This window comes from Natator depressus, chromosome 7 (genome assembly GCF_965152275.1).
Source record: "Natator depressus isolate rNatDep1 chromosome 7, rNatDep2.hap1, whole genome shotgun sequence".
Lineage (NCBI taxonomy): Eukaryota > Metazoa > Chordata > Testudines > Cheloniidae > Natator > Natator depressus.
This window is the reverse complement of record NC_134240.1, coordinates 31,691,046-31,713,312: the sequence shown is the minus strand read 5'-3', so window position 1 is coordinate 31,713,312 and position 22,267 is coordinate 31,691,046. Positions and strand designations below refer to the sequence as shown.

Here is a 22,267-nt window from a genome sequence, read left to right as displayed (position 1 = left end):
TAGATTGCAAACTCTTTGGGGCAGGGACCGTCTTTTAGTTCTGCACATGTACAGCACCTAACACAATGGGGTCCTTGTCCATGACTGGGACTCTAGACGTCATCACAATACACAACATAATTAATAACAATGTATGTAGACATGGTTGGGGCTTGCAGATGGGAGCTGGGATTTTGTATGAGTGCTATTTCCTAAATGGTCTCTCTGAAATAGCAGTGTTGATTTTTTGTTGTTACCTTTGCCAATAAAACCTCAAATTCTTAAATGCAATTTTAAAAGAACACAATAGTCTGGATTCACAGAGCCCTGGAATGTGCCAGGGCTGCAGGGAGAGCTACAAAGACATGGGAGTACTAGGGTTTAAGAAAGGAGAGGAAAATCAAGTAGGGGGAAAGCCAGCAGGACACAGAGTTTGTCTGTGCAGGAGACCAAGCTTTCTCAGCAGCCGGTCCAAAAATGTGGAACAAAATCCTCTGGGAAACAAGGACCATCCCAACCCTGCTTGACTTCCACTCCTAGTGCCAGGCTCACTTCTCCAACCAGCCTTCTCTGACATAAACACAGAACAGTGTGGACAAAGACACAACCCTACCTAAACAAACCTCTGCATGCAGGATTCTCCCCCTGGGGAGAGGATAAGAGAAAGAATGACCCCCACGGGGCAGATGTTAATCATATTGCATAATGCAAAGATACTGCAGTGATGAGAGTGGGATAAGAGCCTGTATAGAACAGAAAACTTTATCTCACTGCTAAGAATAGGTTCCTGCTATTCAGCCCTGAATTTCCCTCTTGTCAATTTCAGCCACTTGATCCCAGCCACACCCCTTGAATGCCCCTCAGCAAGCCCCTAATTTGTCTCAGCCTTTGTCCCTTTCCATGCCTCTCAGTCAGTTCTCACCCAAGCTTAGACATATTTAGCAATTTTTATTCTTAACTCATGAGTCAGTCCCTCCAGCCATTTTTGGCTGTTCTTCTCTTAGAACATCTTCCGATCTGACATCATTCTCTCTGGCAGGAAGGGGACCCAGAAGTGAACAGAGTTCCTAGAGCCACACAGAAGGGCTGTCTCTGCCTTGCTTCAGGCCTATTTGGTCCCCATGTATGTGATGAATCCCCAAAGGAGATCCATCTAGTAAACCAGAAGTCCTCCCCCTCCTCAGAGGGGAAGGACAAAAAAATCCAACATGGGAATCAACTAATTCTGGGGGGCAACAAATGAAAAAGACAGGAATGGGAGTGAGGGTTGTATGTTTACAAGCAGAGTTCCAGAGGGGGACACTGCGCAGAGGAGACCCCGAACAGTGGCCATTACTTCTCAAAAGAGTCCAGGGAGCTAATGGGCACTGCCCAGAGGAACTCTGCCCAGAGACATGAATGTGCAAGTGCACAAATTGGAGCCCCACAGTCATGTTTGCAAGGAACGCCCCTGTCCTACCCCCTCTTCCATGGCCAACTCCCAAAGGAGGTTGATGAGGAGGTCCTGTGACTTCACGTGACCACGGATGGGAAGAGTGTAAATAAAAAGGTCTGGGGAAAAGTGAAGCCAGAACCTCAGCAAGAGGTTCTGGAGGAGGCAGGAAAATGGCTGCAAGCTGGTGCACAGTAAATATGAATGCGTCAAGGTCTCCCTCTCGCCACAAGAAAAACAAGTGTTGGGGAGTCTGAAAAGTGCGTCAGCAATGTGTCCGAGCTCATGGCTCCATGGCGGAGCTGCCAACCTATAACGCCAGTGGGCTGTGGAACCAAAGTGGAATACAGGCTGGCCCACCGGGGCTCCTAGCCCTCCACAGATGGCAAAAGGACAGTTCATATCAGGACAGGACACAAGAGCGAGGACAGTTTGGAGCTCCAGCTTCTGTAGTTGTTCCTGTGATGCAGTTCGGAAGCGGAGCTCATGTGGGAGGTTTGAAGCAGCTGGCTTGCAGGGCAAGGGCCAGGGGATACAGGCTGGTGGGGAACACCCTGCTGCAGGACTCACTCAAGGAAAGATACAGAGGCAGGGGGCAGGGCAGCCTTTACATCCTGGAGCATGAGGTGGGGGACACATGGGGTAGGCAACCCCATACACTCAGCAAGTGTACAGTATCCACCTAGACCTGCTGACTGTAGTCCAGGAGGTCTCCGACTTTGGTGTCACCAGCCAGGACCAATCTCCTGTGCACCGAGGGCACCTCCTCCACCTGTGCCACACAATGTAGATTGTGGAACCAGGGTTCAACAGGGAGTTGACACCCTCGGTAGCCACAATGGATCCAGCTGCAGAGGCCAACTTCAAGGTATTGAGGAGGTCCTGGTAAAAGACCAGCGGCTCAGAGGCACCTCGAGGGAGACTCTTGGCTGGAGTTAAAAGAGCTGCCAGTCATATCAAAGCCCTCAGAGGCGGCAGAGGAAGGCGTGTCATAACTGGCTCCATGTCGGACTATGAGCTCTAGAAAGGAGCCTCTGCAGAGCCTGAAGACGGAAAGTATGAACCTGGCTGTGTATACATACCAGGCCCTACCATCCCTCTTCCAGATGGAGGCTCAGGACACCTGAAGAGACCCAGTGCTTCCCTGGTCAAAAGAACTCCAGGACCTTCCTCTGGAAGTGGAGGAGTGGACACAGGACGTTGAACCAGTCAGGGGCGCTGGAGCTCCCCAAAAGTGGCTCACCACAGCTGCTGCTGAGGCTCCCCGGCCAGGCTCCACGCTGGCATGGCCAGGGAGGGGCACTCGGCGGGAAGAGGAGGGGAAGGGGACGGGGTCTGCCCAGGTGACAAGTGGACGGGCCAGGCCCCCTGACTTTCAAAAAGTGGGAGAGCCCTGCCCCCCCCCCCCCCGGTTCTGGTGCCTCTGGAACCAGTGACAGAGCATGGACAGGACCAGCTAGTTAACAACCAGTGCCCTTCCCTCAAAGGGAAAGGTACCGGAGAAGCCCCACCCATGCCTGCAACCTGTCAGACACTCTGGCCTCCAATTTTCCAGCTGGGAGGGATTGAGAGGTAAACAGCCAGATAGAGCGGCAGATCCGCACTGCACTGGATGCCCGGCTTCAGGACAGGAAACCTCTGGGAATGAGAGTTCCACGTGGGGTGTCTGCCCAGGGTCATCCAATCCCTGCTCTGTGCCCAGAAATAAAATCAGTATCCCAGCTGCAGCTTGGAAACTGCATGTGTTGTGAGTGGAACTGCTGCATGCTCTTTGGTGGGGGGCCTCTCTTTGTGCAGTGCCTAGCACAACAGTCCTAGGAACTACTGCAATACAATAATAACTGGCGAAAGAGGTTCAGGAGGGACGGAATTTGGTGTGGCACCAGGGTCTCAGGAACACAAGCTGGGGTCAGGCTGAGGCTACATGCACACAAACATGAGAGACTCAGAGTAAAGCACTGGCCACTCAGCAGGACTCAGCAGGGTCTGTTTCCTACTCACATCTCTCTGTTGCTAATGAAAAACACTGTGATGCTGAAAGGTGCTAATGGCGCCAGATTCTTGCATCCCAAGACAATCACAGCCCTAGTTCAAGCCACTGGCTGCCCCACTCAGCCTCCTTCATGCTCAAGAGGAGGAGCAATTAAACCCCTCGATGTAGTAAAGACAGCTGCAAACAATGGAAGCAACCCCCAAAAGCAGTACTAAGGGTGTCTTCACTGCTAAAAAAGGGTGTGTTTCTACAGTGAGCTAGCTAACAGCTGGGGAATTAGCTCAAATGGCAGAACACTCACTTGGCACGTGGCATGTGACAGGTAGCGGGACAGATGCCCATTTATTTTATTTTATTTTTAGATGTGTCGGGATGGCTAAGTGATCCAAGGCACCAGTCTCAGGGCTTTGCTTTCCCTTGCCCTGGGTATTCAGGTTGCTGTGTAGAAACATGGGGTCAAATCTCACTCCTGACACACCTCTTAAAACACAGCAGTGTGGCCTAGGGGATAAGGGCATTGGCCAGGGGCTCAGGAGAGCTGCGTTCGGTTCTGCTGCATTACCTTAGGCAAGTTGTTTCCCTGCTCTGTGCCTCAGTTTCTCCATCTGTAAAATAGAGATAATGATAACTACTTGATAAGTTTATGAACAGGAGTATATGACATAGTTCTCTGCAACAGCAGGGACTGAACTTGTTGATCCAGGAGGTCCCTGCCATCCCCATGAATGTTAATTGTTTTGCTGTAAAACGCTACGGGGACAAGGCTCTGTAACTTTCACTGGTAATGCAGATAGGCGACACCAGATTGCGGAGATGGTGTTGCTACATTGGTAAAAACAGGCTATGCCTTGTCTCCACTAGGATTTTACAGCAAGGCAGCAAATGTTCATTAGTTATCCCGCTGTAACACCCCTCCTTTGACTGACAGTGAAGACATAGCCTAGGCTGCATGGCAGGTCACAGCCAAGCCAGAGAGCTGAGGGGTTTCCCTGATGGCAGACACAAGGACTAGGAGATTGGATTGCCTGTGTGTGCTGGAGGCAGGAAGCCAGGAGAAGCAGTTGTGAGCATGACCCTGAGAGGAAGCAGAGAAGCAGGGCTTCTTGGGCACAGAGCCCGCTGAAGAGGCAGACGTGGGGATTTCGGAGCAGGGAAACCACCTGCTGTTGTTGATTCCTACTCTGTTCAGGGCAACAGGACTTTGTGTGCATTCTTTGTGATTGCAAGATTGCACCAAAGAACAGACCTGGCTTTTATCATCAGTTCCTCTTAACAGAAACAACCCTGCGAGGTCCTAGATTCTAGCAAAACCACACAGGCCAAAGAAGTGACAACTGCAGGGAGCCTCTGCCAACACAGCCCCAAACTGCACCACCCGACTGCCACATCCTACCCTTCGCAATCCTGTATCTCAGCTAACTCATTTGTAGGGCCCTACCAAACTCACGATCCATATTGGTCAATTTCACGGTCATAGGATTTTTAAAATAATAATTGTCATGACTTCAGATATTTAAATCTGAAATTTAACAGTCTTGTAATTGTAGGGGTCCTGACCCAAAAAGGAGTGTGTGTGTGTGTGTGTGTGTGGGGGGGGTTGTGGTACTGCTACCCTTACTTCGGCGTTGTTGCTGGTGGCAGCACTACTTTCAGAGCTGGGCATCCAGCCAACAGTGGCCACTCTCCAGCCACCCAGCTCTGAAGGCAGTGCAGAAGGGTGGCAATACCGCAACCCCCCTAAAATAACTTTGTGACCCCCTGCAACTCCCTCTTGGGTCAGGACCCCCCAGTTGAGAAATGTTGGTCTCCCCCATGAAATCTGGTCTTTGGTGTGCTTTTACCCTCTACTATACAGATTTCACGGTCCATGATGCGTTTTTCATGGCCGTGAATTTGGTAGGGCCCCAGTCATTTGGCTTGCCCTGCATACAAACACTTTGGTACCGCCCATGGCCTGATCCTATTGGGATCTGGGCTGCCCATGGCCTCTTTCTGTGCTGCAGGGCTCCTGGGATGGGCAAGGCAGCCATTGCCATGACCACAGCTCCTGGCCAGTAAGAAGAGAGCTTAGGGAGCTTGATCCACCCACTTAGTTAGTAAGAGGCTCGGAGTCATCCTGATAGGCCAGAAGCTCTGGCTTTGCCTCTCGCTCGGCAAAGCTCCCTGCTCTCAGATTGGATGTTTGGTGATAGTAACAGGCGGGGACGAGCTACAATTAGCTGGCGTGACAACAGCTGCTGTGGGTTAAAGGGACAGGGGGTGAGGTGCATGTATGGGAGGAATCCGGAGTCACTGCGAGGACTTACTGTGTGTGCTTTGGAGAGACGGACACCGGGCTGTCAGGTAGGACTGTGTGGCAAGGGGGAGCATAGGTTAGTCACACAGAGGCGGGCAGCAGGCAGAGATGCAGCTCGACATTGCTCAGAGCGTTAAAGGTGACCGGTGCTGCTGCATTTCATATGGCTGACAAGACAGCGCAATCTTGTGCAGCCACCGGCAACAGCCTGTGAAACCAAGAGATCCCCACCAGGAAGGGGGTTTCTGGAAGAGTTGGAAATTCTTCCCCTTTTGTGAATTTGGAGGCTCTGAAATGCAAGTGCTGGGGGCCTGAGCTGCACATTGCCCAAACTTTCCCCTTTGTGCTCTGATGCCCCTCAATCCCAACCTGCGTTGCAATCCTGGACTCCCCTCACGTGCCCTGTTGGTGCTCCTCAGTATCAACCTGCAGCCTCACCTGCTATTCTAGTTCTGCCCCCCCCCCCCCCGCCAATGCCCCTCTGTCCTGGCCTGCAGCCCCCTGCTATTCCATTTCTGGGGTCTTCACCCCACATGCAGCACTGCCAATGGCCCTCAGTCCTGATCCGCAGGCCCACCTGCTGTTCTCATTATGGATTCCTCCCTCTCAATCCTGATGTGCAGCCTCCCTGCTATCCCTTTCTACAAACATACTTTAAAACAACAAAACCCTGTTCTGCCAGATGACTAGGAACTCCAGAGCAGACAGGGCTGTTTTCTGTTTCTAACGCTATTGCTGGAAGCATTTCCAGGTCTTCTCTTAGCCAGCAACCTCATCTTTCCCTTAGCTATAGACCCACATTCAGTGCCCTGCTCTACCACAGGCTCCCTGTGGGACCTTGGGCAAGTTGATTAGGCCCAGATCCTCAAAAGTATTTAGGTGCCTAACTCCCATTGACATCTGTCCTCCATCACTGCACAGGAGTTTGATGCTGCTCATATCTTATAAACCTATGGACCTCCATGCTACTGGATTTTACTGAAGCAACGAGTAAGATTAAAAGAAAAATGAGTGGGAGACATGAATGACCAGGAGGGGACTGTCAAGAACCATGGGGCTGAGTTCCCTAGCTGAGACTGGGGCTAGCAGGTTCAGCCTTCAGACAGGTTAATGAGCCCAGCTGGGCTTCAGCAAAATCACTTGATTGGCCAGGCCATTCAACTGGCTGAAAGAAGCCAACAACTCTGCATTTATGCTCAACAACAGCACAGCTTAACACTTACACCTGCAGCTGCAATTGCTCTTGTGCACAGCTCGCCAGGGATATTAGTTGGCGTCTCCTTCATGGAGCTGTGAGCATGGGCATGTACCTGGGATGGTTCACCACCTCCCCCAATACCTGCCCCTTCGGCGGTGAGAGGGAGACCCTGGTGCACATCTACTTTGAGTGCGCCAAGTTGCAGCCCCTTTTCCGGCTCCTCCTGAACCTCCTCCTCAGGTTCTGGCTGCACTTTTCACCACACCTCCTGATCTATCTGTGGCCCCATGAAGTTGCAAGACCTCCTCATTGACCTCATTCTGGCATTTGCCACGGTGGCCATTCACCATACCAGGAGGAGGAAGCTGGACGGGGAGGTGCTCTGCAACTGTGAGATCTATTTCTGATCCTCCCTTAGGTCACATCTCTGGACAGGGTTCCTCTGGGCCGCATCCACTGGACACCTCTGAGGAGCAGTAGGCATTGTCCAAGGTTCTCTGCTTACCATTCCCCTCTGGATCCCTGCTTTTGACCCTGTGCACCTCACTCTCATTCCTGTTTTTTCATTTGTTGTCTCCTGAATTCAGTTGAGACTTGGGCCTAGTAGTTCCTCCCCATAGGCTGTGGGGAGGGGCCTTTAGATGTGGGCAGGTGGCGCCCCCCAGAGCCTCAATAGGTGCAATTGCTTCTGTGCCTGCTTGCTCCTGCCCTGTTCTGGTCCTCCTCCAGTCCACCTGACCCTGCATCCTTGCCTGGCTTCTGCTCCTGGCTCTGATTATTGGCTTCAGATTCTAGCTCTGACCATTGACTCCGGGTAGTGGCTTCTGATTCTGACATTTGGCTCTGGCTCCTGGTGCCTGTTCCCCAGTCTAACCTCTAGGGTAGACTGCCCACATCCTGGTCCTGACAGGGGGTGGGTTGCCAGCAAGAAAAAAACAATCCAGGCTAAGCAACATAAGAGTCATGCCCTGTTCCCGTCCCATGATCACTGCACAGGGGCTGGAAACCTCAGACTCTCAATTCACCTCTTTGTAGTCCTGTGACAACTCCAGCCCCAGCAGCATAACATAGGCCTGGTCTACACTACACGGTTAGGTCGATGTAAGCTGCCTTGCATCGACCTAGCTGTGGAAATGTCTTCATTTAAATTTGGCTCCCCCTGACGTAAGTGCCTCTCTACGCCGCTTTAGTAACACCACCTCCCCAAGCGGTGGAGAGTCAAGGTCAATGTAATTAGGTCGATGCAGTATCAGTGCAGACTTTCATTGACTGTGACTGACTTTCAGGAGCCATCCCACAATGCTCTGCACTGACAGTACAATCGATTACAAGAGCCCTGGTGAGGACGTGCACCGCCAACACAAGTGATTTAATACCTGTGGTGGCTGTATGCAGATGTAAGTTAGGTCGACATAATTTTGTAGAAAGAAAAGGAGTACTTGTGGCACCTTAGAGACTAACCAATTTATTTGAGCATAAGCTTTCGTGAGCTACAGCTCACTTCATCGGATGCATCCGATGAAGTGAGCTGTAGCTCACGAAAGCTTATGCTCAAATAAATTGGTTAGTCTCTAAGGTGCCACAAGTACTCCTTTTCTTTTTGCGAATACAGACTAACACAGCTGTTACTCTGAAACCTGTCATAATTTTGTAGTGTAGACATGGCCATAGGCTAAACATCCAACCCAGATCAGTGCAGGCTCTCTCTGACCCTCCCACTGCAACCACTGTCAGCTGAGAGTGGCAGGTGCTAATGACCCATGTTCTGTCCCATAGGTCCGGGATCCACAAGAGCCTCTCCTGAAGGAGGAAGTGACTGCGGCTTGAGAGACTTCCTGTGGGAAGAGCTTTGTGTCTCGGCAGAGAAGGCTGGAGCACGAGGATGATGGATCGGTATAAGATCCCACGCACCAAAGAGCTGGAGTTTGGAGGGCCCCTGGGTAAGGCGAGAGGGTGAGGGCGGTTGGAAGGCAGTGGCTCACATACCTTGAAAGGCAGGGCAAACTGGAGCTTTGCTTCAGGGCTGTGCTATGCAGCTACATGGTTAGAGCAGGGTTGGTCTGGGAGTCAGCACTCCTGGGTTCCCAGCTCTACCATTGACTCACTGTGTGATCTTATCTCTCAGGGATGCTGCTGCCTGTCACTCACCCACAGTTCTGATCACCCTGGAGACCTCGTCCCTCTAACCTCTCCTTCCTCCTTCCATAGGAGCCATGATCCTCATCTTTCTCATGCCAGCTACTGTCTTCTATCTTCTGCTGACGTGTCGCACTGAGCAAGCCAGCGTGCTGAACTTCCCGCCCCCACTGCCACCCCTGAGCACCCTGTGGAGCCCCCACACCTTCCTGCTGCTCCTGGCTTGGGTGGGACTCCAGGCTGCCCTCTACATGCTGCCTATGGGGAAGGTAATGCTGGGTCAGCCTCATTGGAGCAGAGGGGAGGGCAGGACGTCCCCTTCCCTGCTGGGTGCCATCTGCCTAATGGTATCTGTTTGGCTGCCCATGGGGGGTCAAGGGCATATGTGAATTGCCTGGGCCACGGGCTGAGCCAGCTCATGGCCAGCTGGCTACACCATGTAGGCAGAGACCTGCCCAAACTCAGTTCATCTACACAGTTGTGAACTGAGGCTCCAGGGAGGGTATCAGTGAGAGGAGTTGGAGTCGAGACTAGTGCTAACTGGTTGTGTGGCTTTCCCCCAGGTCACAGAAGGGATCGTCCTTCGAGACAAGAGCCGGCTCCAGTATCGCATTAATGGTGGGTGTTGGGTTTGGTGAGGGAGGGGAGATCAACTATGACCTGCCCCAGAATTTGCAGCCAATCACATCACTTACGGAATTTTCTCATTGTAACAAGTATTGGGGGAAAGTAATAGTATTGGGGGGGAAGTGCTGTCTATTGGGTCTGAGCAAGGGGCTAGGAGTCAGGACTCCTGGGTTCTATCCCCAGCTCTGCCACAGATTCCCTGTGTTATGTTGGGCAAGTCCCTTCCCCTCTCTGTGCCTCTGTTTCCCAGAATAACAGTGCACTGTGACTCGGGGATCCTCAGCTAAAAAGCCACAAACTGTTGCTTTATCTAAGCAGCCTGTGTCCTGCTTTCCTTCCTCCCGCACTGCAGCTTTCCATGCGATGGGGGTCACGGCCCTGGTGGTGGGGGCTGTACTGGCAGCCGGGCTGCGCCTCAGCTACATCTATGACCACTTCCTGCAGTTGGCTTTCTCGGCCTTGCTGCTGGCCTTCGGCCTCAGCTTCCTTCTCTACTTCAAGTCCCTCTTTGCCCCAGAGACAACACTGGCACCAGGTGGGAACTCAGGTGAGTCCTTCCTCAGGACTCAGGTGAGCCCTTCCTCAGGTGAGCATGGGGCACACAGACACAGGAATGATCTTGTGCATGCAGACACATAGACGTGTGCACATATGCATGTGTGAACACACACAGACATGTGCACACTGACAATTGTGCCACAGACATGTGCACACTGACAATTGTGCATGCACTAACACATAGACACTCTTCGACACACAGGTCACACCTGGTGTGTCACGGAGAGTGCAGGTGGGAGAGCAGCCAGTGATGCCAGTCAGGGTAAAAACAGCCAGGACTCTACGGAGGTATCTGATCAGTTGATGCAGGTCAGAAAGGAACCACCCTTGTTGTAGGCAGTTTAACCTTCCAATGAAGCATCCAGCAACAGCACCCATTGGAAACTAGACACATCCAGATCTAGCACAGCAGGGGTGGGGGATACCAGGTCAGTGGGATGGGCCTCCTGGACTGATCTGGGGTAGCAGGGAGGGGAGCATACCACACTAGATGGACCCATTGGTCTGATCTGAGGCAGCAAGGGGATACCGGGCTGGACAGGCCTATTGGTCTGATCCAAGGTGGCAGGGAGAGGAAAGGGGAGGAGCTATTCCGCCTTGAAGTGCCTGACTTGCTATTGATCACACAGGGAATCCTATCTATGACTTCTTCATGGGCCATGAGCTGAATCCACGCATTGGCTCCTTCGACCTGAAGTATTTCTGCGAGCTGCGGCCAGGCCTCCTGGGCTGGGTAAGTGGGTGGGATTTTAGGGCTCCCTGCTGCAGAAAGACCCTTGGACCCATGGCTATAATGACCTTGCTAAGGCAAAGGATAATCGGAGAACCTGCTGCAGGAGAACACTAGTCCCGAGGGAGAGGTTGCAAGGGGGAATTTCCCTCCCTCCAGATGGCCATGTGTAGCAGATACTATCCACAGCCAGAAATTCCAGCCTAGATAGACCCATTAGTCTGACCAAGCATGGCGGGAGGGGTGAGGAATACCAGACTGGATGGGCCCATTGGTCTGATCTGGGGCAGCAGGGAGTATGGGATGCCAGGCATGCGTGGGCCCATTGGTCTGATGCAGGGGTAGGGGTAAATCAGGCAGGATGGTCTTGCGCAGGGGCTAGATATGCCTTTGGTCAAATCCGGGGCAGCAGGGAAGGGAGGATACCAGGCTAGTCTGCCTCAGTATGTCAGTGAGATATTCGGGGGTCTCACTCAAGGATGCCAATTAGGTAGGGCGGAGGAGGGGCTGCCACACCCCCTTCCCACCCCACCCACAATCCGAGTTTCATACAGGAGGTGTGCTCCCAGGTGGAGCTCTTAACTGCACATCATTAGTGTGGAATGTGAGTTCTGCAGAGAGGTGCTTCTCCCAGCTTGTGTCCCTGGGGCAGGGAGTTAGTGTTTTGTTTCCAAACACAGGCAGGATGATTAAGATAAGAAAAGGCAGATAATTAAATTAAAGCTCTGGAAGTCCTTAGATGAGCCTGTAAAGCAGGTTTCAGAGGGGTAGCTGTGTTAGTCTATATCAGTAAAAACAAAGAGGAGTCCTTGTGGAACCTTAGAGACAATTTATTTGGGCATAAGCTTTCGTGGGCTATAACCCACTTCATCAGATGCGTGGAGTGGAAAATACAGTAAGCAGGCATAAATATACAGCACATGAAAAGATGGGAGTTGCCTTACCAAGTTGGGGGTCAGTGCTAACTAAGCCAATTCCATTAGAGTGGATATGGCCCATTCCAGCAGTTGACAAGAAGGTGTATCAACAGAGGAAAAATTATTTTTTGTAGTGACCCAGCCACTCCCAATCTTTAATCAGGCCTAATTTGATGGTGTCAAGTTTGCAAATTAATTCGAGTTCTGCAGGTTCTCGCTGAAGTCTGGTTTTGAAGTTTTTTTGTTAAAGAATGGCCACTTTTAAGTCTGTTTATTGAGTGTCCAAGGAGATTGAAGTGCTCTCCTACTGGTTTTTGAATGTTACAATTCTTGATGTCTGATTTGTGTCCATTTATTCTTTTGCATAGAGACTGTCCGGTTTGGCCAGTGTACATGGCACAGGGGCACTGCTGGCACATGATGGCATATATCACATTGGTAGAAGTGCAGGTGAATGAGCCCTTGATGGTGTGGCTGATGTGGTTGGGTCCTATGATGGTGTCCCTTGAATAGATATGCGGACAGAGTTGGCAACGGGGTTTATTGCAGGGGTTGGTTCCTGGGTTAGTGTTTCTGTTGTGTGGTGTGGTGTGTAGTTGCTGGTATTTGCTTCAGGTTGGGGGGCTGTCTGTAAGCGAGGACTGGCCTGTCTCCCAAGGTCTGTGAGAGTGAGGGATCGTCCTTTGGAATAGGTTGTAGATCCCTGATGATGCGCTGGAGAGGTTTTAGTTGGGGACTGTAGGTGATGGCTAATGGTGTTCTGTTACTTTCTTCATTGGGCTTGTCCTGTAGTAGGTGACTTCTGGGTACCCTTCTGGCTCTATCAATCTGTTTCTTCACTTCCCCAGGTGGGTATTGTAATTTTAAGAATGTCTGATAGAGGTCCTATAGGTGTTTGTCTCTGTCTGAGGGATTGGAGCAAATGCGGTTGTATCTTCGGGCTTGGCTGTAGACAATGGATCATGTAATGTGGTCTGGATGAAAGCTGGAGACGTGTAGGTAAGTATAGCAGTCAGTAGGTTTCTGGTATAGGGTGGTGTTTAGGTGACCATCGCTTATTAGTACCGTAGTGTCCAGGAAATGGATCTCTTGTGTGGACTGGTCCAGGCTGAGGTTGATGGTGGGGTGGAAATTGTGGAAATCCAGGTGGAATTCCTCAAGGGCTTCTTTACCATGGTTCCAGATGATGATGATGTCATCAATGTAGCACAAGTAGAGTAGGGGCGCTAGGGGACAAGAGTTGAGGAAGCGTTCTAAGTCAGCCATAAAAATGTTGACATACTGTGGGGCCATGCAGGTACCCATAGCAGTGCCGCTGACTTGAAGGTATAAATCGTCCCCAAATGTGAAATAGTTGTGGTTGAGGACAAAGTGACAAAGTTCAGCCACCAGGTTTGCCGTGACATTATCGGGGATACAGTTCCTGACGGCTTGTAGTCCATCTCTGTGTGGAATGTTGGTGTAGAGGGCTTCTACATCCATAGTGGCCAGGATGGTGTTTTCTGGAAGATCACTGATGGATTGTAGTTTCCTCAGGAAGTCAGTGGTGTCTCGAAGATAGCTGGGAGTACTGGTAGCGTAGGGCCTGAGGAGAGAGTCCACATAGCCAGACAATCCTGCTGTCAGGGTGCCAATGCCTGAGATGATGGGGCGTCCAGGATTCCCAGATTTATGGATGCAGGTGGTGGTGGTGGTGGGTGGGCGTTGAAGAGAGAATGCAGGGGACTTGCAAGAAATACAACCAACCCCTCTGAGCCAAGGTTACATTCAGAAAAGGGGAAGATGTGAGGGGCATAAGTGAAAAGAAGGGGCCAAAACCCTGGGAATGGCTAGCAGTGATATAGAGAAGTTCCCACTCCACCTGTGGTACTTATGTGGTCCCATCACCATAGTATCTGAGTGCCTCACATCACAGCCCCTCAGTGAGGTCGAGCAGTGCTGTTATCCCCATTGTACAGATGGGGGCACTGAGAGACTAACAGCCAGATCTTCAAAGGTATTTAGGCACCTAGTGGGATTTTCAAAAGCGCCTAGAAGGTTAGGTGCTTTGTAAACCCCACTAGGTGCCTAACTGCATCTTTGAGTGCCTAAAAGCCTTTGAAACTCTGTCCCTAAGGCACTGACCTGAGGCCATACAGGAAGTCATGGGCGGGGGGGGGGAGGGGTGTAGAACCCAGGTCTCTCAGGGCTAGCTCCCTAACCACTGGACCAGCCTTTCTCTCTGCTGCATGCTGCAAAAAAGAGGCCTCTGATGCATGGGAGCAAAACCAAGAAGGCCGGTTCGCTGAGACCCCAGCAATTGGTCCCAGGGGATTGGGAAGAATGTCATAGTTGACAGTATGAAAAGCAGCACAGAAGTCAGGAAGGATGAAGAAAGAAAGAGGATGAGAGGAGAGCACTTAACTGCCAATGGCTGGCAGGTTCTGCCCCAGGCTGAGTTGTACAGCAATGCCTGCTATGCAATTTTAGGGCTTGTCTACAGTGGCACTTGACAGCACTGCAAATTTCTCGCTCAGGGGTGTGAAAAAACACCCCCCTGAGCGCTGCTGGTTTCAGCGCTGTAACGTGCCAGTGTAGACAGTGCACCAGTGCTGGGAACTATTCCCCTCCTGGAGGTCGGTTTTTTATGGCGCTGGGAGAGCTCTCTCCCAGAGCTACGCTGCGACTACACAGCCGTGTTAAAGCACTGGCTGCAGCAGTGCTTTAAACGTTGCTAGTGAAGACATGCCCGTAGATTTTAACTGAAAACCATTTTTTGTTCTGAATTTGAAAAAAAGGAAGAAATGAGAAAGTGTTGTATGAGTATCAGATGTGATTATACATCAGATTTGTAGGGTTTCAGCTGTATTCAGGCCAATTCCAGAACAAAACAGAAATTGCATCCACAGAGTCCATAAAGTCGACAATTATTGTCATGATTTGTGTTATTCACTGGGCACCATCTGTGTGCCCAGCACTGTTCAGAATATGCCAGAAAATTTAGTCCCTGAGCCAATGCATATAAGGTGTGTAACTCTGGATAAGATGGCTCTGATACTTAAGTATGAAGTGCATAGTTATTGACCTCACATGTTCACTGTGATGTTTATATCTATGAGTGGAGGCGCTGATGACAATATAAGTTTTACTTGATAAAGGACTAGAAGATTTGCCCCTCCAACTTTCTTTCAAGAGGAAGAGCTTCCCAGAGGAAGAGCTGTACCTTTTTATTTTCCTTTCCTGCCTGCAGTCGCCCTGATATACCTCAGAAATCTCAATTTTCCCCTCAACTTTAAAATGTGGAATATTCTTGGTGTTTGATTTAAAATATTATCCTGTAAAAACAGCAACTCAATCACTGTAGTGTTATGTTTAAGACCCTTCTGGAAAGTAACTAGCCTTTAAACAGAAGTGAAAGCAGTGTTGCCCACTCTCATGATTTTGTCATGAGTCTCATGATAATTATTGTTTTCCTTAAAGCCCCAGCTCCTGGAGTCAAGTGATTTGTGATGATTTCAGCCTTCATTCTTACAAGTTTCTAGTTCTTGTGGCTGTGGAGACAGCTTCAAAATGTGACCCCAGTACACCTTAAAGGCTCAAAAAGCAGAATATACATTAACTCCCCCACCACCACCAAATCAATTATTTTTACATAATCTCATTATTTTAAAGCCCATCTCATGATTGTTGGTGAGCCTGATTCTTGATTTTTTTATTTTTTTATTTTTTGAACATTTTGGGTTGGCAATACTATGAAAGTGATTTGAATGTGTCAGTTTCACTACTGCTTCAAGTCATTTTCTGGTCTATTATTTGTAGTGGGGTAACACCCCTAGAGCCCCAGTCAGGTGCAGTATAAACTCATGGGGTCTTACCCTGATAGGATGTTTCCAAAAGTTAAATGATCTATTCCAAGCTTGATGAACTGCAAAAAAGTAATACAAAGTAATGTAGATTACTTTCTACAGTTGTTTCAATTTTTGTATTCAAGAGTTAGTTACAAATTAAGAATATACAGTAAAATGTTAAACCTAACCAGTGTCCCTTCAGTGACTTGACACAAGATGTCAGACCATGTTAGTATTAGAGCTGAGTGGGTCTAATATTTCTTTAATTTTTTTTCTTTATATAGGAATTAAAAATTATTATCTGACAGGAGCACTCTATATAAGTTATTATCTGCAAAAAAAAACCCAAGAGTTTTTAGGTGCTCAAGTAGCCTCTGGAATCATGGTTAAATTTGCCCCTTCCCAAAATCTGAAATGGCACTCCTGGCCCACTCAGCAATCAGGTGTTTTTCTCTGGGCAGACAGGGTGCTGGGGGCAAGGGAAGGAGCAGGGAGGGAGGTCTTCTCCAAACTCCATTTGATTTCTCCCCTCCTGCCAGGCACTGGTGAACATGGCCATGCTGGTGAAAGAGACTGAGCTGCGGGGAAGCCCCTCGCTGGCCATGCTCCTGGTCAATGCCTTCCAGCTGCTGTATGTGGTGGATGCACTTTGGAATGAGGTGAGTCACTCCCACATCCCTGACTTAGCCTTGGCTTGGGATCTGCAGTGGCCTAGAGGCTACAAAGGGAACCTTAGGGGAGGCCTCCTGGGTTCCCTTCCCATGTCTGGGAGGAGTGTGGAGTCCAGTGGTTCGAATGGGGGGGCTGGAATTGAGGACCCAGCTCTGAGAAGGGAGTGGGGATTGGTGATTTAAAGCACAGATGTGGCCAGGGTGGATTGATTTAAATCAAAGCAATTTAAATAATTGATTGTAGTCAAGTTTTGCATTTGTACTTCATAGTTATTTTCCTAACAAAAGGTTGATTCTCACTGGTGAGTAATTATTAAAACATGTTACCTTGCAACCAAACATGTACCGAATTTAGTATAAAGTCAGGATTTCTTTTTGCTAACCAGGAGGACACAATATATCTATACAGATTTATTTGAGCAATTATATAGCTTACTTTACATGTATTCTGATTCTTTTTACATTTTTATTATGTTAGAAAATGATGAATGTTGTATTTATTTACAGTATGATGATTAATGTTTTACTTGCAATTTGTGTCCAGCTGTATTTGTATGGAAATTTTAAAATTCAATAAAAAAATCTCCAGAAACAGCATGTTAGGAGTTTTAATAAAATAAAACTATTTTGTGTGTTAATACACTTTAAAACTGATTGTATTAAACAAAGGAAGTAGTATCTGTAGTTAGTGAATTCAACTGATTGTTTCTGGTCACCATGTCATTCAAGATTTTAGAACTAGTAGATCTCTTCCTCTCACACATAGTTTTTCTTCATAGATTAGAATAGAAAAACCAACTTTCCTGACTGTTCAACTCCCAATTGATTTCTTAACTTTGAATGAACTAGTCGCTGAACTGATTTAGTTGAATAAAAGGAAATGAAATGGAAAATTACACCTACAGAAGAGACTACTGCCAATAGTTGAAAGATGGTTTAGCGCTTCAACAAACTCTGGTTCCAGGTGCCTAGCCAGTGATGTCAAGCAGTTCCACGTGTTCACTTTCTTTAAACTTGGCAGCAAACGTGTCCTGCCTAATATTGGGTGGGTTTTTTGTATTTAAATGATTTAATAGATTATAGCATGGTTAGGCCTTAGCATAGGTTGGTTGTTTCAAATTTAATTTTAAATAGATTTAGGGTTTTTTAAATCTTTAAATTTTTTTAGCATTGATTTTTATCCATGGGATGTGGCTCCTCTGTGTCCTGCAGGAGGCCATCCTCACCACCATGGACATCGTACACGATGGGTTTGGCTTCATGTTGACCTTTGGGGACCTGGCCTGGGTGCCGTTCATCTACAGCCTGCAGGCCTACTTCCTGGTCAACCACCCACAGAAGCTGAGCCTGCCCATGGCTGCCGGGATCCTCTTGCTCAATGGTGAGGCTCAGGTGATTCCCTCTCACACAGCAGACCAATAGGCCCATTCAGTCCCATATCTCTCCTCTCCCCTGTCCTGGATCAGACCAATGGACCCATCTAGCCAAGACCAATAGGTGTAGTATCCCTCCCACTTTACCCCATGACCCCATCTATCAGAGTTTCTCTTATGCTCACCCCCACCATCCCTGCCTCACCAACCCTACAACGCACCTTACTGTACAATGGGGTGAAATCCCTTCCTGACCAGCCCCAAGCCACACCCTGAAGCCTGAGGATCGAAAGCCCTGCTCAATGTCACCCCCTGAGCCAGCATCCACCAGCATTGTCATTCATCCCTTTGTCCTCTCCAGAGAGATCTGTTTCCATACCAATCCATGGCAGAAGTGCCAGTATCCCCATGCCTAGAGCTCCCACAGCCTATCCTCACTCTGGTTCTCTTCTTGGCAGGTCTGGGCTACTGCATCTTCCGCAGCGCCAATTCCCAGAAGAACATTTTCCGCAGGAACCCCAATGACCCCAGAGTAACTGGTGAGCTGCAACCATCTCTTGGACGGGAGTTATATGGGGGACATGGAGTGAAGGAATCTGGAGTGGGAGAAGAAAGGAATGCTAATGGAGGGTTAGGTAATGGGAGGGAGGGAGAAAATGGATGCTATGTGGGTAATGCTCTTCTCCTCCTCCCAGGTCTCAAAACCATCCCCACGGCCACGGGCCGGCGTCTCCTGGTGTCTGGGTGGTGGGGGTTTGTGCGCCACCCCAACTACCTGGGGGATCTCATCATGGCTCTGGCCTGGTCTCTGCCCTGTGGTGAGTCTAAATCCCTGCCTGGAGGGGGCCAGTGGAAAGGCTAGCAAGGAGGTGGTGTTGTCTCCTTCTCCTGCCCCCAGCATTGGTGTCCCACTGGGACCTGTGCCTTTAGGGCATGCAGGACATACCCCTATTGACCCTCTGCAATGGAGACAGGGCAGCATCTCTTTAGCCCTCAGGACAGTGGTGTCTGCCTTGGGGCACCCACTGTGTCTTCCACAAGCTACACAGAGGGTGCCTGCTCTGGCCCAACCTCCCAGCCATGTCCCAAGCAGATGAAACCAATATGCTGACCCATACTCCAGCCACAGGTCACGCAGAAGGCGCCTGGTCTGGTTGGCCTGAAGTCCCAGGTGGAAGGCACTGGTCGCACCTTCAAAGTGATGCCATCACTTTGATCATTAACGTGGGAGTGGGGAGGAATCTATGCCCCTAGACAAGCTTGCTCAGAGCTCAGGCTATCCACTAGAACAATTGTTCTCAACCTATTTACCATTGTGGGCCACATATGCAGCTCTCTCTGTTATGTGGGCTGCATCCACACAATATATATACTACCTGTAATGCCCTGAGGATGTCACATGGGCCACAGCTGTGTGCTGATTAGGCCACAAGCAGCCCATGGGTTGCGAACCATTGCACAAGAAGGTCCTAGAGGAAGGGCCCATGGCCTCCTCTTCTCATGGCCCATGTCTCTCCCACCCCCTCAGGCCTGACACACGTCCTGCCCTACTTCTACGTCTTCTACTTCACCGTACTGCTGATTCATCGGGAGGCCCGGGACGAGCACCAGTGCCTGCGGAAGTACGGGCTCGCCTGGCAGGAGTACTGCCAGCGAGTTCCCTACAGGATCTTCCCTTACCTTTACTGAGATGCATCCCAGCACATCATGCCCCATGCAGACCCAAGCACAACAGCTTACATCTGCCCACCTCTGCTCCTAAGGCTGGCAGGATGCTAGCCTCTGTCCTTACCACTGGGGCACGTTGTCATCCTCTACCGCATCTTTGCTGTGACACTGTCCATGCTGAGTCAGTGCCAAACACCCACTCAACCAGTCCCCAAAGGGAATTAAGTCCATCTCCCTGGAAGTGCAGGATTGTTCCCTCCAGTGTATTCCATGGAGCTATGCACTGTCTAGCTTTAAATGGTTCATACAATGCAGCTCGCAACTGGTCCTGGAGGGAGAGAAGATCATCTCATAATGGAGCTTTCTTCTTCGTTATGGAGTAAATCCAGACCCCAGAGCAAGTGGGGAGACTCTTCCTCCTTCTGAACATCCACAGTTGAAGTTGCTTTGACCAGCTGTGTCCTAAACGCCATCAGCCCTATCTGCACACTAATGCTCACTTACCATCACTGCTGCCCAAAGGCAGCTTGGGGCTACGCCGAGCTTTGCCACTGAACACTAAAGAGGAACTGCAACCAAATCAAGGCAAATGGCAGTACCTAGGTGACAAGATGCTGCCCCCATGGCAATTTCCCACATGGAACTATAGATTTGTTTGTGGAGCTGCCTGAATTCACAGGAAGTGGATGGCTCATGGAAGCTGAACTCCTTATGTCTTAGAGAAGCTGCCACTCCACCCACCTTGTGCCTATAGTGAAATAGAAAGCCATTGTGCCACAGAGTGGGTGCAGAAATTGAACAGACTCAAGGTGCTTTGCAAACTGCTATGTGTGATTAGCAGGCGATGGTACTCTCTCCATCCTGGAGTCTAGAGAGACCCCCACACAACAAAGTTGGGTAAACACATGGGAAGTTGTCCACACTCGTGGCCTTACACCAGAGGTGGGCAAACTTTCAAGGTACAGGAGGGGGCTCCGGGTTGGGGCAGGGACTTGGGGTGCGGGGGGGTGAGGACTCCAGTTGGAGGTGTGGGCTCTGGGGTGGGGCTGGGGATGAGGGGTTTGGTGTGTAGGAGGGTGTTCCAGGCTGGGACCGAGAGGGTGGGAGGGGACACCAGGCTGGGGCAGGGGATTGGGACACCAGGGGAGGGGGGAAGGACTCTGACTGGTGGTGCAGGCTCTGGGGTGGGGCTGGGGATAAGGGGTTTGGGGTGCAGAATGTTGGGAATCCTTATGAAAGGGATGATAAGAAAAAGACGACAGAAAATATCATATTGCCTATATATAAATCCATGGTACACCCACATCTTGAATACTGCAGATGTGGTCGCCCCATCTCAAAAAAGATATATAGGAACTGGAAAAGGTTCAGAAGAGGTCTAAAAAATCATGACTGGTATGGAGAAAGTGAATAAGGAAGTGTTATTTATTCCTTCTCATAACACAAGAACTAGGGGTCACCAAATGAAATTAATAGGCAGCAGGCTTAAAACAAACAAAAGGAAGTATTTTTTTCACACAACGCACAGTCAACCTGTGGAACTCCTTGCAAGAGGATGTTCTGAAAGTGAAGACTATAACAAGGTTCAAAAAAGAACTAGATAAGTTCCTGGAGGATAGGTCCATCAGTGGATATGAGCCAGTATGGGCAGGGATGGTGTCCCAAGTCTCTGTTTGCTAGAAGCTGGGAATGGGTGACAGGGGATGGATCATTTGATGATTACCAGTTCTGTTCATTCCCTCTGTGGCATCTGGCATTGGCCACTGTTGGAAGACAGGATACTGGGCTAGATGGACCTTTGGTCTGACCCAGTATGGCCATTCTTATGTACAACAAAACCCACAATGTTCTCATAACAGCACTAGATGTCTGAGCTGCATTCCTCTGTGCTTCACTCGAGCTTAAAGCGTTGCCTTCCATGAGGGACCACAATGGAGCTTACTGCATGATTGGTAAGGCTTTAATGAAAGAGTCTAACAATATCACAACCACTACAGTTGGCTGCAAGCTCATTGCAGGCTTCACCCTGGACATCTGAGAATGGCGTGTACCTGAATTCTCCTCTGCTGCTTGTAAGGAGGTGACAGCAGAAAGGTCAGCCCAACAGATACATGGGTCGTGATGAGATGGAGGGTTTGTCTTCACTGCAACAGTTAGCTCAAGTGAGTACACTGGAGTTACTCACTCTAGCCGAGCTCAAGTGAATCTCTACACTGCAATCAAATGTGTGAGTGCAGCCTAGACTGGTATAGCTAACATGGCTAAAAATAGTGCTGTGGATGCGCGGGCTTATACAGCACGTGCTGCTGCATCGTCACTATCCTCAGCCATGCTAGCTAGAGTAAAGCTAGGGCAGGTGTGCCCACCCAAGCTGCAGTCATGCCTCGGACAGCAGCGTAGACCTACACTGAGAGCAGCATGAGAGCACCTGCACTGTGAAACAATACTGGAGCTGTACAGGGTGATTGGATTAGCAGTTGATGTGCTGCTGTAACTCAAGATGCTGCATTACTAGCCTGAGTGGCAGCAGCACTCCTGCTTCAACTTCCAACCCCGTACAGGCCAGCTAGCTTGATTTTAAAGCACCACTTAACTCATGCTAGAAATGTGTGTGTGGACAGGAGTCAGGTTAGGAGCCAAACTTGACTTAAACCTGGAGCTAACACCAGAAAGAAGACAAGCCCCAGAGAGAGAGAATCACAGCTGGGAGTCTGTTTTGGCTTGAAGTGGAATACAAGTTTGGTTTGTTGTGTCTGTAAGGGCCTGATTAATTTTAAGGACTGGGGAAATCCCCTTTTGGGGAACGCTGGAGTGTGGTTTTGGACAATGCACTGACGTGACAATGATTTTATTAAATGCCGT

At 49.7% G+C, this 22,267-nt stretch overlaps 1 protein-coding gene across 1 annotated transcript; it reads left to right on the top strand.

The window, feature by feature from the left end:
• Nucleotides 1–5,553: 5,553 nt before the first annotated feature.
• Nucleotides 5,554–20,368, top strand: TM7SF2 (transmembrane 7 superfamily member 2). Its single transcript, XM_074959762.1, has 11 exons — nucleotides 5,554–5,747; nucleotides 8,675–8,838; nucleotides 9,107–9,303; nucleotides 9,598–9,652; nucleotides 10,014–10,208; nucleotides 10,849–10,952; nucleotides 16,233–16,352; nucleotides 17,577–17,745; nucleotides 18,196–18,276; nucleotides 18,433–18,555; nucleotides 19,266–20,368. Exons 2-11 carry the CDS (start codon nucleotides 8,781–8,783, stop codon nucleotides 19,424–19,426), a joined length of 1,263 nt encoding a protein of 420 aa, XP_074815863.1. The 5' UTR covers nucleotides 5,554–5,747; nucleotides 8,675–8,780; the 3' UTR covers nucleotides 19,427–20,368.
• The last annotated feature ends 1,899 nt before the right edge of the window (nucleotides 20,369–22,267 follow it).